The sequence below is a fragment of the Momordica charantia genome, assembly GCF_013281855.1.
Source record: "Momordica charantia cultivar OHB3-1 chromosome 9 unlocalized genomic scaffold, Mcharantia_2.0 BLBB01000009.1, whole genome shotgun sequence".
In the NCBI taxonomy this organism is placed as follows: Eukaryota; Viridiplantae; Streptophyta; class Magnoliopsida; order Cucurbitales; family Cucurbitaceae; genus Momordica; species Momordica charantia.
In genome coordinates, this window is record NW_028275167.1 from 7,826,518 (window position 1) to 7,840,229 (window position 13,712).

General features: G+C 37.0%; 2 protein-coding genes across 2 annotated transcripts; one reads left to right on the forward strand and one right to left on the reverse strand.

Annotated features, from left to right (window-relative positions):
• The first annotated feature begins 5,466 nt into the window (after positions 1-5,466).
• Positions 5,467-5,982, forward strand: LOC148208896 (uncharacterized). The gene has a single exon (XM_088117046.1). It carries the CDS (start codon positions 5,467-5,469, stop codon positions 5,980-5,982), a length of 516 nt encoding a protein of 171 aa, XP_087973172.1.
• Positions 5,983-6,510: 528 nt separating this feature from the next.
• On the reverse strand, positions 6,511-8,583 carry LOC148208897 (uncharacterized). Its single transcript, XM_088117047.1, has 5 exons — positions 7,987-8,583; positions 7,847-7,938; positions 7,688-7,762; positions 6,899-7,642; positions 6,511-6,790 (listed from the first exon to the last, which is right to left on the reverse strand). The coding sequence occupies exons 1-5, from the start codon at positions 8,581-8,583 to the stop codon at positions 6,511-6,513; spliced, it is 1,788 nt and encodes a 595-aa protein (XP_087973173.1).
• Positions 8,584-13,712: the final 5,129 nt, after the last annotated feature.

Genomic DNA, 13,712 nt, shown 5'->3' on the forward strand with positions numbered 1-13,712 from the left:
ATTTAGCAGACTGTCGAATTTTATCCCCGATTATCAGACGGATTAGCGAGCTGATGAAGTCGCATAGGCGAAATAGTGCATCAAGAAGAAAGACTACAGTTGACGCTGAGGTTAAGGATGTGGTCTCTAGCTTGGCAATAGACTTTGTTAGGTTGGCCAAGTCAACAACGAATAAGCTTTCTTTCAGGAATCATTGAGTGCGATCAAAGAAGGAAGCATCGGGAATCGCTTAGTTAGAGTGAGAGCACGTAACTATGTCTCTTACGTATGAGAGACAAGATAATATAGGATTGTCCAGTTTTAGGGTAATCACAGATGGAACTTTGGTTGTTGCAAAGAAGATAATTGGAGCAGTTGGTGTAGTAGGAGTCGAACCTTGGTTGGTGCCAAGAAGATGTTGCTCAGTTAAAAGCTATTGGTGCAGTCATAACTGTGCTTTATTGGTTTGTCAAGATGATGAACATTGTTGTTGTAGTGGGAGGTGAGATTGTCGTTTTGTCTCCAAGTGGGAGATTGTTGGGATTAGTAAAGCCAAATTGATCACATCGAAACAAGTCAAGACGAGTCAGAACGAGTCTGGATAAAACAAGAATGAAAGAAAATCGAATAAGACCTGCCGTAAGCCACCCTGGCCAAGGAGACAATGCTGCGATACTGTCGCGACCCCTTACGCACCGACGATTTTTGTGTCCGTAGCACCATGGCACTATAACAGCGTTATAAATTCATAGTTTTGTATTTTTAGGTTTCCAAGTGTGTTGTTGCACATTAAGTGTCGGCACGAATATGTAGGTGCACGAAATCAGTGGGTGCTGAGGCAGTGTGTTGGCAGAGAGATAGAGACGAGATCCGAAGTTGTAGTGTGTTGTCAGCAATCAGTTCTCAGTCTATTGGTGAGGTTTTTCATTCTTATATTCCTAGGATTATATTGTTGTAGTTCCTAGAAGCTAGATGACTTTTGTTGAAGCCTATAGAGTGAGAGTTATTGTATTGTCCATTGTATTATCACAACATCATAATAGACATGTGTGTAGCGGAAGATTGGATGTAGCCCTCACTTGGGTGAGACGCTATAAATTGCTTCCCTTATATTCTCTTATGATTGTGTTCGACTTAGTTTTCATTGAATAATTGTGGAAAGGGAAAAGTTTCTTAGGAAGTAATTTTCCCAACAACGACATCATATTGATCGTGTAGAAAAGAAAATAAAAATGAGTTTCGCAAAACTTTATTTGATTATTCGACAAGCTCTATTATTGCTCACGCTTGTTTTTGGGAAATTGACTCAAATGACCTTCAAAAGTTTATGGAATGCTCAAATGACCCACCCTTTTTAAATGTGCTCAAATGACATACTTTAAGCATTAATGATGTGTCAGAGGAGATGAAATGACTAAAATATCCTTAATTATAAGACATGACCGCTGGAAAAAACCTCGGCCGGGGTCATATTAATTCCCGCCCGGGAATCATTTAATTCACAACAACCATTGCTTTTAATTTTGCTGTTTTTGATTTATTCTTAAGATTGGACTACATTTGAAAAGCAATTTTGCTGTTTGTTTGCTTTGATTTTGAAACATGTTGTCATTTCTAAATTTAGTTTCGTATTTCGGCATGCATGATTCTGCTAAAGTTGACTATGAACCTCGGGCGGGAGTTATGGTTTCCCGACCGAGTTTCATAAGAAACGATGAACCTCGGGCGAGGTTTCACCCGAGGTCAACGGTTGATGATAGAAAAAGTTGATGCAACCTCGAGGTTTCTAAGCCTCTGTCATTTTTCTCGGGTCCGATCTCGGGCGAGGTTGAGCCTAAATTGAACCTCGAGAAACCTCACTCGAGGTTGAGCCTCTTTTAATTACCTCTTTCATTGGAGTTTTGATGAATCCCTATCGAGTTCTTCAAATTTTTTCGAGAAAAGTATGTTTGCAAACTCCGAACTAGGGGATCTGAAATTAGGTTCCATTTAGAACATAGGTAGGGGGATTTCAGATTAGGGTTCTATTTAGAAGTTTGAAACTATGATCTAATGTAGGGGAGTTCAAATTAGGGTTTAATTAGGGCGATTTCATATGGGTTTTTCAAATTAGGGTTGAAGGTGAAAAAAGCCCCAATTTTATCTATCCATCTCGATAGAGTTTTTACACGAGATTTTTTTCAAAGGCTTTGAACTCGAGAGTCTTTTCTAAAGTATGAAGCTCACTGGAAATTCTCTCCGTTACGAACTCCTCGGGATTCAAAGAGAGAAATTGAAAAATTTTTCAGTTTAAACTCAAAAACTCTGGGGAGTTCCTTCAAGTTTAAGCGCTAACTTGGTTAAATCTTGGTCGCGAACTCCCTCGGGATTGTGAGATAAAATTTGAAAAATTGTTCCTTTTTCGTTAAAACTCTAAGGAGTTCCTTTGTGTATGCTCACTCAATTGGTTAAATCCTGGTCGCAAACTCCCTCGGGATTTTGAGAGAAAAATTGGAAAATTGTTCATTTTTGGTTAAAACTCTGGGGAGTCTTCAAGTTTAAGCTCAATCACTTGGTTAAATACTGGTCGCGAACTCCCTTAGGATTTTGGAGAGAAAAATTGAAAAACTATTCATTTTTTGTTAAAACTCTGGGGAGTTCCTTCATGTTTAAGCTCACTCACTTGGTTAAATCCTGGTCGCGAACTCCCTCGGGATTTTGAGAGAAAATTTTGAAAATTTGTTAAAACCTTGTTAAAACTCGAGCATAAACTCCCTAAAGATGCGTGGGGAAATTTTCCAGATTGTTATATTTCTATCATCTGCTTATTTGTTTCTGGGCCTATATGTTATAACCAACTTTTCCAGATTGTTAAAACCTTGTTAAAACTCGAGCATAAAATCCTGGTCCTACATGTTATATTTTCATCATCTGCTTATTTGTTTCATTATGTTGTGCATTTTTAGGATATGGAGATGGTACCGAAGATTCCTCCTGGTAGGTATGGCAGTGCCCAATTGAACTGCCTGTCTCACATAGGGACAACGGTCAAGCTTATCCAAAAGAAGCTTAGCCATCGTCAACTTAACATGTTTAGGAAAACATGTTTTGGGCACTTCCTCGATGTCAAGATCACCTTCAATGGTCCATTGATTCACCATCTGTTGTTGAGGGAGGTTGAGGACAAAAGACCGAACGTGGTCAGTGTGGACCTCTTCGGCAATAAGTGCACATTCGGCCGGGAGGAATTTGACATTATAACTGGACTGAAGTATGGGAGGAGGACGGATCAGAAAGGTGGGCACCCTGCAAGGTTACGATCTCTATATTTTCAGGATAGCGTAGACCTCACGATAGGTGAATTTGAAGCGATGTACGAGGTAGCACAATTTGAAAACGATGATGATGCTGTCAAAGTCAGTATGGTCTACTTCATGGAGCTTGCACTTATGGGGAGAGAGAAGAGGCAACTGGTGGACACTAGCTATTTCGGAGTTGTAGATGACTAGGAGTCATGTTGCAACTACGATTGGGGCACTAATGTCTTTAAAAAGACCATGAAAAGCCTACGTCGTGGCTTGTATATAAAGAAGAAGGGGAAAGAGAGCGAGCTAAAGCCTACGTATAATCTATATGGGTTTCCATATGCATTTCAGGTATGTATTATAAAATCTTTAATGAAGTTGGTATAGTGTTGTATTAGAAATAAGTTTTAATTGGTTATTGATTAGGTTTGGGCGTACGAGTGCATATCATCACTGAGTGGACGCGTTGCCAGTCTTAGCAAGAGTGACGCAATCCCGCGCATTCTAAGATGGTCGTGCTCACATTCGACTGCATATAACGTTCTTGAGAGCGATATATTCCGATCTTCAACTGTACGTTAATATTATTTATTATATAAGTTAATTTGTGGTTGAACTTGCATGACATGTGAATGTATTTTCTTATGCAGGCGAGAGTCACTGTACAACTACATGCGTCCGATGAAGAGAAGGCTTTCATGAAAAGAGTTATCGAACGACCAATAGCTAACGCAGAGCCTGTTCCTGAAGTGGATAAGCCTGTTCCTGTTGAGGACGCAGAAAAGGGGCAGACTGAAATAACTCTTGAAGGTCTTCATCAGCAAGTTGCAAGAATGGACAAGTGTTTAGATGGGATGGAAGATGACCTGAAGGCAATTAGGAAGTACCTGCAGCATCTTTCTAAGGCATTTGTTCGATTCAAGTTATACTACTTTTACACGTGAAGTTATAATGGGTTGTATTGAACGTAACAGGGTGTGGCCGTTGATCTTAACAAGCTTAAGAAATCGCAACGAAATGTGCATCCGGAATCTGCAGAACCGGAACAGAACGATTTGGAGGTAATAACATTGCTTTTTTAGTTATTGTTATGTAATAGTTTCATAGATGTATAGTATAAAGCCGAAACCTTGCAGGATGTTATCGATGCGACACCGAAAAAGGTTGGGAAATCGCCTCATTCAGTTGTCGAATCTGGACCAACCACCGTTGAGGTCGTGGCTCCAAAGGATCCCCTGCCTAATGCCCGTACTAGTGATAGGGACCCGGACGCATGTACAGAACGAGATGTGCCGCCCATCGATGTTCAGGATCCCATACTGAACGCAGGTACTAGTGTTAGGGACCCGGCCATCGATCTTCAGGATCACTGTCTCGATGCCTGTACTAGTGAGGTGGCGGCCGCATACAATTTTCTTGCATCGCAACCCGACGATAAGGACCCGCCTATCGACACGGTCACCGCTGATATTGTCTCTTCGAAGGTGTATACTAAGTCATATGTTATGGCCCACGTTTGCATGTACAGACCCTTTATATTGTTTCAGGATCCACCGATCGACGTGCACTCGCAAGCGGAGTCGGTGGTAGCTTGTAGTCAGTCTCAGGACTCACGAGCTGATTTTCATACTCCGGAAGTTCGTCGAGGGTCTCGAAAGAGGCAAGTTCCATGGAAACTTCGTATGTCGTACGAAGTAGTGCTTGGCGGTAAGAAGAGAAAGGTCTTAGCCTACGACCCCCTATGGGAGATACCTTCTGTAGCGGACGCCAATTTTCAGACATGGATGGACGATCCGAAGTGTAAATCGCGGAGCACGGTATATGCCAGTCGGCAGAAGTCATGGTTCGTCGACCTATTGACTCCTCAGAAATGGTTATCCGGCGAGGTATGTGGTTCTTAAAGATTAAATATCATTCGGTGTTTAGCTCCATTATTTAATTTTCATATGATATGTTACATATATGTGTAGGTTATCGATACACTCTTCATGTTCAGGAGCAAGAAGCTCGCCCAGCGGATGGACCTGTGTGCTCGGAAATTTACCACCGTCGACGTACTCTTTACGGTATGTAGACAAACTTGTACATACTTAATTGCAAAGATGAATAGTTGGTAACCATGTCTCATCTGGCTACAGGATTTCCTTCTAAGGACGGACGACCCATATAAAGAACTTCAGACACCTTTTCCGTGCCAACAAGAATGAAGTACGATTGGGAGCTAAACGCAAAGTCTATATTGAGCTACGTATACGGAACACACTCCGACAACGACCATGCATGGAAAGACGTGGACGCAGTCTACATGCCAGTGAACATTGGAGGAAACCACTGGATTATGGTTTATGTCGATTTCGAGGAGGGTGAGTTGGTCGTGTGGGATTCCCTCTTGTCGTTAACGTCGGACGCCGAGTTAGAAGCGGCGTTGAATCCCATGCGGACAGTTTTACCAGCATTACTGCATCACTGCGGGATGATGTCTGTTCGCCCGAGTCTCTCAATCATGCCGTGGCGCGCTCGACGAGTGGTGTCAGCACCCCAACAGGAAGGTGATGGGGATTGTGGTATATTTGCTGTAAAATTTTTTGAATACGATGTAACGGGTTCTAATACAAAAACTCTAACTCAGGATAGAATGTTATTATTTAGGAGGCAGTTCGCAGTCCAAATATGGGTGAACTGGTATTTTGATTACCTCAAGAACCCTAACTCAGGATAGAATGTTATTATTTAGAAGGCAGTTCGCAGTCTAAATATGGGCGAACAGACCGGTATTTTGATTACCTCAAGTTATTGAACTTTTTCTCTTTCGATATTTTGTGCGTTGAATTTTTATTCGGAAATTGACTTTCGTTTGTTATGAACGTTTTTTGTATTGGTCATTTTTTTGTTTACAAGTAGCTGGCTGAAATCCCAAGCGAGATATTATAAATCCCCATCCAAATATTTTACTGACTTTGAATATATACACACTGGTCAAAATCTCCCCCGAGTTTATATCGATCTCCCCCGAGTTTTTTTCTAGAACATTAGAGGACACAACCGCCTAAACCCCCCCGAGTTTCAACCGATCTCCCCCGAGTTTTTTTCCAGACCATGCATTTTTTGACTCAAAGCATTCAGAAGTGATTTGAATAATACTAAGAAATAATGTAAAGAAACTTAGGAAAGTATTCAATAACTTTAAGAAACTTGAGTTTCAAATGTCTGAGCTTACAAAAATCACGTAAAAAATGAACGCGTATATCTAACTATCCGAAGTTCTAAGCGGCTGTCGACATGTTTTTCTGTTATGTTCAGTGTTTCCACAACGACCGCATTTGTAGACTTGGCGAGTCTCTCCAGCCGAAGGTATACGTACGGTCTGTCTTCTCCCTACTCGCTGTACTATCTTCGGCGGCTCAACGTTTCGGTGGACGAAATTATCAGGTAAAACCCAATCTTCCTCGTCCCCGAGAGGATACACATATTCGGCATACGCGTTAATTAGTGTTTGGAGGCTGTATGCAGGCGAGCATAGAGAATACCTGTTGACATTCCGAAACGTTGCCGCAGCAATAGCATGCGAACATGGAAGCTCGTAGAAGTCGAACTCTTTGCATCCACAGGTCCTAGCATTTCAATTCACACGATACCTTTTCAATCCATCGTGTACTTCCAGCTCGTGCAGATCAAAGGGTGTGATGGAGTACGTTCGAGAGAGGTTCTCTGCGGCCCGCATCTTTGCCTCTCCGTAGTCAGTTAGAATTGTCTCTCTGCTAGATGCATAAGTTCGCCTCTCGTAAAACCATCGTTGAACGAGAGCGCGCGCCTGTTCAAGAAGCGCGGTAACTGGCAAAGCACGTGCATGGGAGAGGACTGCATTCACTGACTCTGCGTTATTGGATGTCATTTGGTCGTACCTCAATTTCGGCTGAAATGTACGTGTCCATTTCTCAAAACCGATTCCTTCTAAGTACCTCTGAACGTCTGGGAAGCCTGCCAGTTGTGAAAAGTAGTACCTAAAAACGGATTTCTGAAATGCTTTAGCTACCAAAATGAACATTCCTTGTATGTCATCGTTCTTGAACTTGTCCTTCAGGTTCATGGACAAGTGATGCATGCAAATCCCGTGTGCAGCCTCTGGAAACACCTCTCGGACCGATTTCGTAATGGAAACGTGTCGGTCTGATACGAACAGTAACCCATCCACCTCTCCTATACAATGTTTCAACCTCTCCAAAAACCAGGACCATGATGCATCGCTTTCTATATCGACAATTCCGAAAGCAATGAGATAGATCTGATTATTACCATTAACAGAAGAAGCAGTAAGGATAACCCTTTTGTATTTCCCCTTCAAATGTGCACCATCTATCACAAGTACTAGGCGGATGCAACTAGAGAACCCCCTTATACAACAACCCAGGGCCATGAATGCTTACTTGAAATACTTGTCTTCCTCCAATTCCATTTCAAAGACCGTACCAGTGTTCACAACTTTTAATGCCTCCCCATACCTACGTAAACAATTATATGATTCTTTTGGTGATCCCATCAATATATTCAATGCGACTTCCTTCGCACGCCATGCCTTTTCATACCTAATATTGACCCTATATTGCTTTCGCATGTCAGTCATTATATCTTTCGGTCTGTACAGTCTACTTACATCCTCTAAATTTGCCTTTAGTAACTAACCAACCACCCAACTTCCTGCTTGTCTATGATCATGGTTGAGTACCTCCCGTGTGCAGTTGTGGACATCGGTATACTTCGAAATGGTGAACGAATCAGCACCTCTGATCCTATTCGCACGCAACCCCCATTTGCAACCTACTTCAATACATCCAATTGTGTACAAAGTCTTCGTGGACTTCTTTACACGAAATTCAAAATTAAGCTTCATTGCCAACACCGACAATTTGAAGCGGAGCTCATCCTTTGAGCGAAAAATACGCCCAATGACGATGTCACAGACATAATCTCCCGCATCTATAGATGTGATATTCTGCGTTGAACAACGAGGCAATTCCTGAACAGTATGAGTACGTGCATTTGCACTTACTAATTGCACCTCGAAGACAGGCTCACCTTCATTACCAGGTTGATCAGATCCATTATCGGGTTGATCATTAATCTTATCATCGTTGCCATTGTCATGCCCATGTTCACCCTCAAACTCAGATTCTGCTTGATCATCCTCGTCCTCAACCCCATGCACAACGTCGTCTTCATGAAGATCATACTCCTCCTCATTCCGAATATCATACTCAACCTCATTCTCGTACAATTCATCGTAATAAGGTGGATCATCATCGCTTAAGTTGCACGGGACCATGTTGTCGGTTAAAGGAGTTATCTGTGGGAATAAGGGGGGGGGGGGGGGGGGGGGAATCAATAGAAGTTGAAGGGCTAAGAGATGGGATCTTTTGACTTGGATAGTATGGAAATGAGGACGAATCTCCTGGTTTGCTCCCACTACCGTATGTTCCTTTCGATAAGACAGATACATACAACGGCACTTGAGAAGGGTCTGGAGGGCCAGTCAAATAGAATCTTAGGCTACTATCATAAAAAATAAAGTACTTTGGAACTTCGTATTGCATTTCAAATTTATACATGCATTCTATAACAATATTAAACTTGTCAGGATCAACCCACGTGAGCCTATGCAAGGCATTTACTAGGTCAGTATATGTTATCGTTTCATCAACGTCCAACCCTCCCATAACGCCACCTTCGTACACAGTTCCTACCTCGTTCCACTTACCCCCGTATATTACAAATAGGCGACGCATTCTGCAAGAAAAATATAGAATATCTCTAGTTAATAATAGGTTCAGAAATAAGTCTCAACTAGGATCTAATAAAACTCGACCAGGAAATTTTTGTTCCTAAACTCGGCTGGGTTTCTTCGTAACTCCCTCGGGATTCCACCAATTTACAAAACTCGGCTGGGTTTCTACGCAACTCCCTAGAGATTCACACAACTCCATCGAGTTTCTTATGTAACTCACCCGAGATTAACCAAACTACATTATAAATACAACTCGTTCTCTTACTCTCAACGGATCAAAAACCAGCAAACAATGTTTTTAAACTTAAAAAGAAGGGAAAATGATGCCTTTACACTTAGAAAATATAACTTATACTCTGAAAACAAAAAAACTAACCTGATCGTTTGAAGATGACGAAAGACACGTTTCAAACACTGAAAGTAATTGTTCTCTGCAGATAAAGAGAAGTACAAAAAAGAATTGATCCATTTCGAATGAAATTAATTGCATTAATGATCATACAAGAGGTTGGTGACTAATAAAATCTAGGTTGGTGAAATATATTAAAAACTCCGTCGAGTTCTATGCAATCTCCATCGAGTTTTTTTAGAGCTATACATTGTCAAGTTTTTTATATAAAACAGGAGCAGTTTCGTCATTTCACGGACCTTGATTTGAAAGCAAAAGAGGAATTGGGTCATATAAGTGAAAAATCTGAATTTGGGTCATTTGAGCAAACCTAAAACATTTTTAGGTCAAATCGGTCAAATTCCCGTCATTTGGGCACATTTAAAAGGGGTGGATCATTTGAGCATTCCACAAACTTTTGAAGGTCATTTGAGTCAATTTCCCCTTGTTTTTGCGAGCAATAAGAAGAAGAAACTTTGTCGGACCGTTTCTACTAGTATGTGTGCTAATCTCACGCAAATTTTTTTAGATTTTTTCTAAATTATTTCGATAAATTTATCATGTTATTACTTGAAATCAATAAACGACTATTCAACTTTCTTTCCCTATGGAGCTTCTATACGAACTACTTTTAAAACCTAAGACAAATTCACTTCTATATGATCAACTACTGTAGTTAAAAGTACTTAGGTCATGTTTACCTCAAACTTGGTAATCCTATTCCCTGAAAAGCGGCAATTTCATTCATCTCCTACACCCTCATCAATCTCATTCTAATTCTTTATTCTCGGAACTCACACATTTATTGCAATTTCTTTACTACTTTTACCCTTTCTCTCTATTGAGATCCCTAACTTTTTTAATTAATTGTTTTATACTTTTATTATTTCTTTTTTATTTATACTACTAATAAAAATTTATACAAAACTATTCGAAATTTATATTTAATCTGTTAATTTTACTTTGTTATCATTAATTAATATCCATAAATTTTTTAAAATATAATTCATTGTTACTCAATATTAGAATAATAAAATTTAATAGTATTTTATATTAAATTATGGTTGTTCTATTATTAATATTAAATAATTTGTTATAAAAAATATTAATTATTAATAATATAGTAATAAAATAAATTAAAATTTATTACTACTTTAATTAAACAAATTAGCACAATCACATATTTATGATTAATTAGAAAGAAGAATGGGTATACGATAGGTGTCAATTAGCGCTCTGCTAACCTCATGTTACAACAATTAACCCCTCAATTAACCCCTCAATTAGAAAGATTCCATAACTATTACAACAATTAACCCCTCAATTATCTCAAAAAAAAAAAAATTAACCCCTCAATTAGAAAGATTCCATAACTCTCAAGATAAATAATAATAATAATAAAAAGTCCATATATTCCATTCATTTTTTCTCAGAGATTTGTGGCTAGATATGGACATTATTGTTCAATAAAGTTGTTTTTTATTGGTGATATTATAATCATGGTTTGGATAAATTTTCACCTAAATTTAGGTTTTTTGGCTTCGTTCTGAGTTTTTATTAGTTGACTTTTGTATAATATTTTTGGTTAATTCATTGGTAATTTTCAACTTAATTTATAAGAGGTTTAATTTTACTAATTATTCAAATTATTCAAGTTTAGGATCAGATAAAATTATCTAAATCGAGCAGAGCTCAACTGGTTAAGATATCCTATCTCCAATAAAAAAATTTGTAAATTTGAATCGCCACCCATGTTGACTAAAACAAAGAGATCGGATAAAATTAAAAGTTATTAAATAAAATCAATTCATAAATTAAGTATAGAGGCAAAAATAAAATATTCTCTTTATATTATTATTTTATAATTAAAGATAGATCTTCTCGTTCTAATACAGAATCTAGAATCCCAAAAAGTAGAGTAGGTAAATTTTGAAAAAAAAACTCTCTACTAGTTTGAGTTTTTGCTATGACAAATAAAGTATTTCAAAGAATGCTTTATAGAATTTTGTTGTAATTAATTTCCTTTTAAATAAGGGAAAATAAGTCATATCTCACCTACCCACACTAAGGGTCCTTCAGTCTAAAGATAACATAGGTTTTTTCTACTTATTATCATTAAAAAATTTGGTCGATATTTATTATATTTTATCTTTCTTTTTTATGTATTCATTTGTCTTAGCTTACTAGTCCCACCTACTAGTAAGCACCTAAGATTTATCGACAAATTTGATGGGAATATAAAATAGTAATGACCACAATGAACATAACTGAATGGTGATTACATCTATTATTTTGTTTATGGTCAGAAGTTAAAATTCTCATATCCCACATTTATTACTAATATATATATAAAAGAGTAATTTATTTTATTCAATATATTGTGAAAATATTAAAAATATCAATAAAATATCAACAATATAAATATGAACATCTTTTTGAACCAACAATATAAATATTAACATAAATACTAATAAGGTTAACTTATAACTCATTTAAATATATTAAAAAAAATTACGAACGGTAAAAGATTTGCACAATCATCCTCGGTAAAAAAAGGTTACTTTCTTGCAAGTTGAGAGTTGAATAAGCGGTAACGTCTATGTATAGCTTTGTGAGAACGATGACGAAAAGAAGAGTGGGGAACCTTTGGTTGATTTTTGAGATTCGACATTAGGGAGTTTTTTAGGTTATCGACTGATATGATATCAATTGATCTTAAGAGAAGATGGGGTGAAGACTAAGAATGTTGAGCAAAATATGGAAACTAAGAGGGTAATAACAAACCAGGAACTTCACTCACAGGATAAAAGAAAACTATTCATTAACGGTGTTTGATAATCATTTTTGTTTTTTGTTTTTGGTTTTCTTGTTTTTAGTTTTTAGTTTTTGGTTTTTGGTTTTCAATTTTTAAAAAACAACAACCTATGTTGACTAACTATTTTTTGTTTTCTATTTTTAATAGTTAGAAAATTGAAAATATATATTAGAGAGAGAAAATTTTAGAGTAGAGATGACAATAGTGTGGGTGCAAGTGAGGATGATCTCCCCCATCCTCGTGCTCTTGAAAATTTTTAGTCCCCATCTTCACTTCGTTTTTCGGTCTGAGAGATGTTCTCGAGAAAAATTATCGATTTTATAATTGTTTTTAATTAATTTTAGAATTTAAGTATAAAAGTAAGTGTAATAAATATATAATAACAATTTAAAAAATGAAATCACGGATGGGGATGGGGTCGCGACATGCATTTCCTATTTTTTGGGCCTGATCCAATGAAAATTTTTGTCATCTCCTAGAAATGAAAATACAAATTTAGATAGACGTAAATAAATTTTTGGAAGAAAGTTTTTAGATAGATAAATAAAAAGATTTAAAAAAAAGGTAGTGAAAGAAAGTTAGACAAAAAGAGACTATAGAGAAAAAAGGAAAGTAAAGAAGAAAATATATGTTAAAAAAAAAGAAATTAGAAAGAAAGAGAAAAATTATTTTTTTACTGTTCATGAGTGTCACAAGAACCATAATTTTAGTAGCGATAAAAGTCGAATGTTATTCTCCACTATAATATCTTTTTTCAATCTGAAAGTATAATGAATAAGTAATTTTGGATTTATTTAAAAGTAATATTATAAAATTAAAATAGTTTTTAGACAGATTCTAGAACAAATAAAGTAATTGGAATATATTTAATATAAATTAAATGTACAAAAAATAATTATAAAAAAAAAACAAAAAACAGATTTTATTTTAAATTAAAATAGAACAGGTTGTTTCTTCCGGTTCTTTTCGTTTACAAAAGGAAAAAGAGGAAAAAAAAAAACCGTTGGATCATCTCTTTTATCGGGAAAAAAATGTAATTTTAATTTGTTCAAGGATAAATATATACATGAATCAATTTGGTGAAACAATGAATCTAGCTTTGCTGATGCTTATGGTAATCCACAAAATTCTTGAAAAGAAATGCTGAAAAATCTCTCACCTTCGTTTTTATATTTTTTTAGTTCAACCATGATATGTATTAAGAATCTCACATTGAAAAAAAAGAATCTTATAATGATTTATAATAGACCTGGACTATTTTTTTATTACCAAGAAATAAAACCTCATGAATATTCTTATGATATCAAAGCGAGGAGGTCTTGTGTTCTAACCTGCATTGTTATTTCCTCCTAATTTATTATAATTTCCACTTATTGCATTGAATGAATTAAATTTATCCAACTCATCCGCTTAAACTTTTGAGTTCTAAATGTTTGATCCTAAAAATGATCAACCTTGAAATTCGCA

What these genes read in the sequence shown, in the direction of transcription:
- LOC148208897 (XM_088117047.1), bottom strand. Translation starts at nt 8,583, where the DNA reads ATGGTCCCGTGCAACTTAAGCGATGATGATCCACCTTATTACGATGAA. An exon ending in CAATATAGGGTCAATATTAG is followed by an intron (nt 7,763 to 7,846) that starts GTATGAAAAGGC and finishes TTGTTTACGTAG; the next exon opens with GTATGGGGAGGCATTAAAAG. An exon ending in GTACACGATGGATTGAAAAG is followed by an intron (nt 6,791 to 6,898) that starts GTATCGTGTGAA and finishes GAATGTCAACAG; the next exon opens with GTATTCTCTATGCTCGCCTG.
- LOC148208896 (XM_088117046.1), top strand. Translation starts at nt 5,467, where the DNA reads ATGAAGTACGATTGGGAGCTAAACGCAAAGTCTATATTGAGCTACGTA.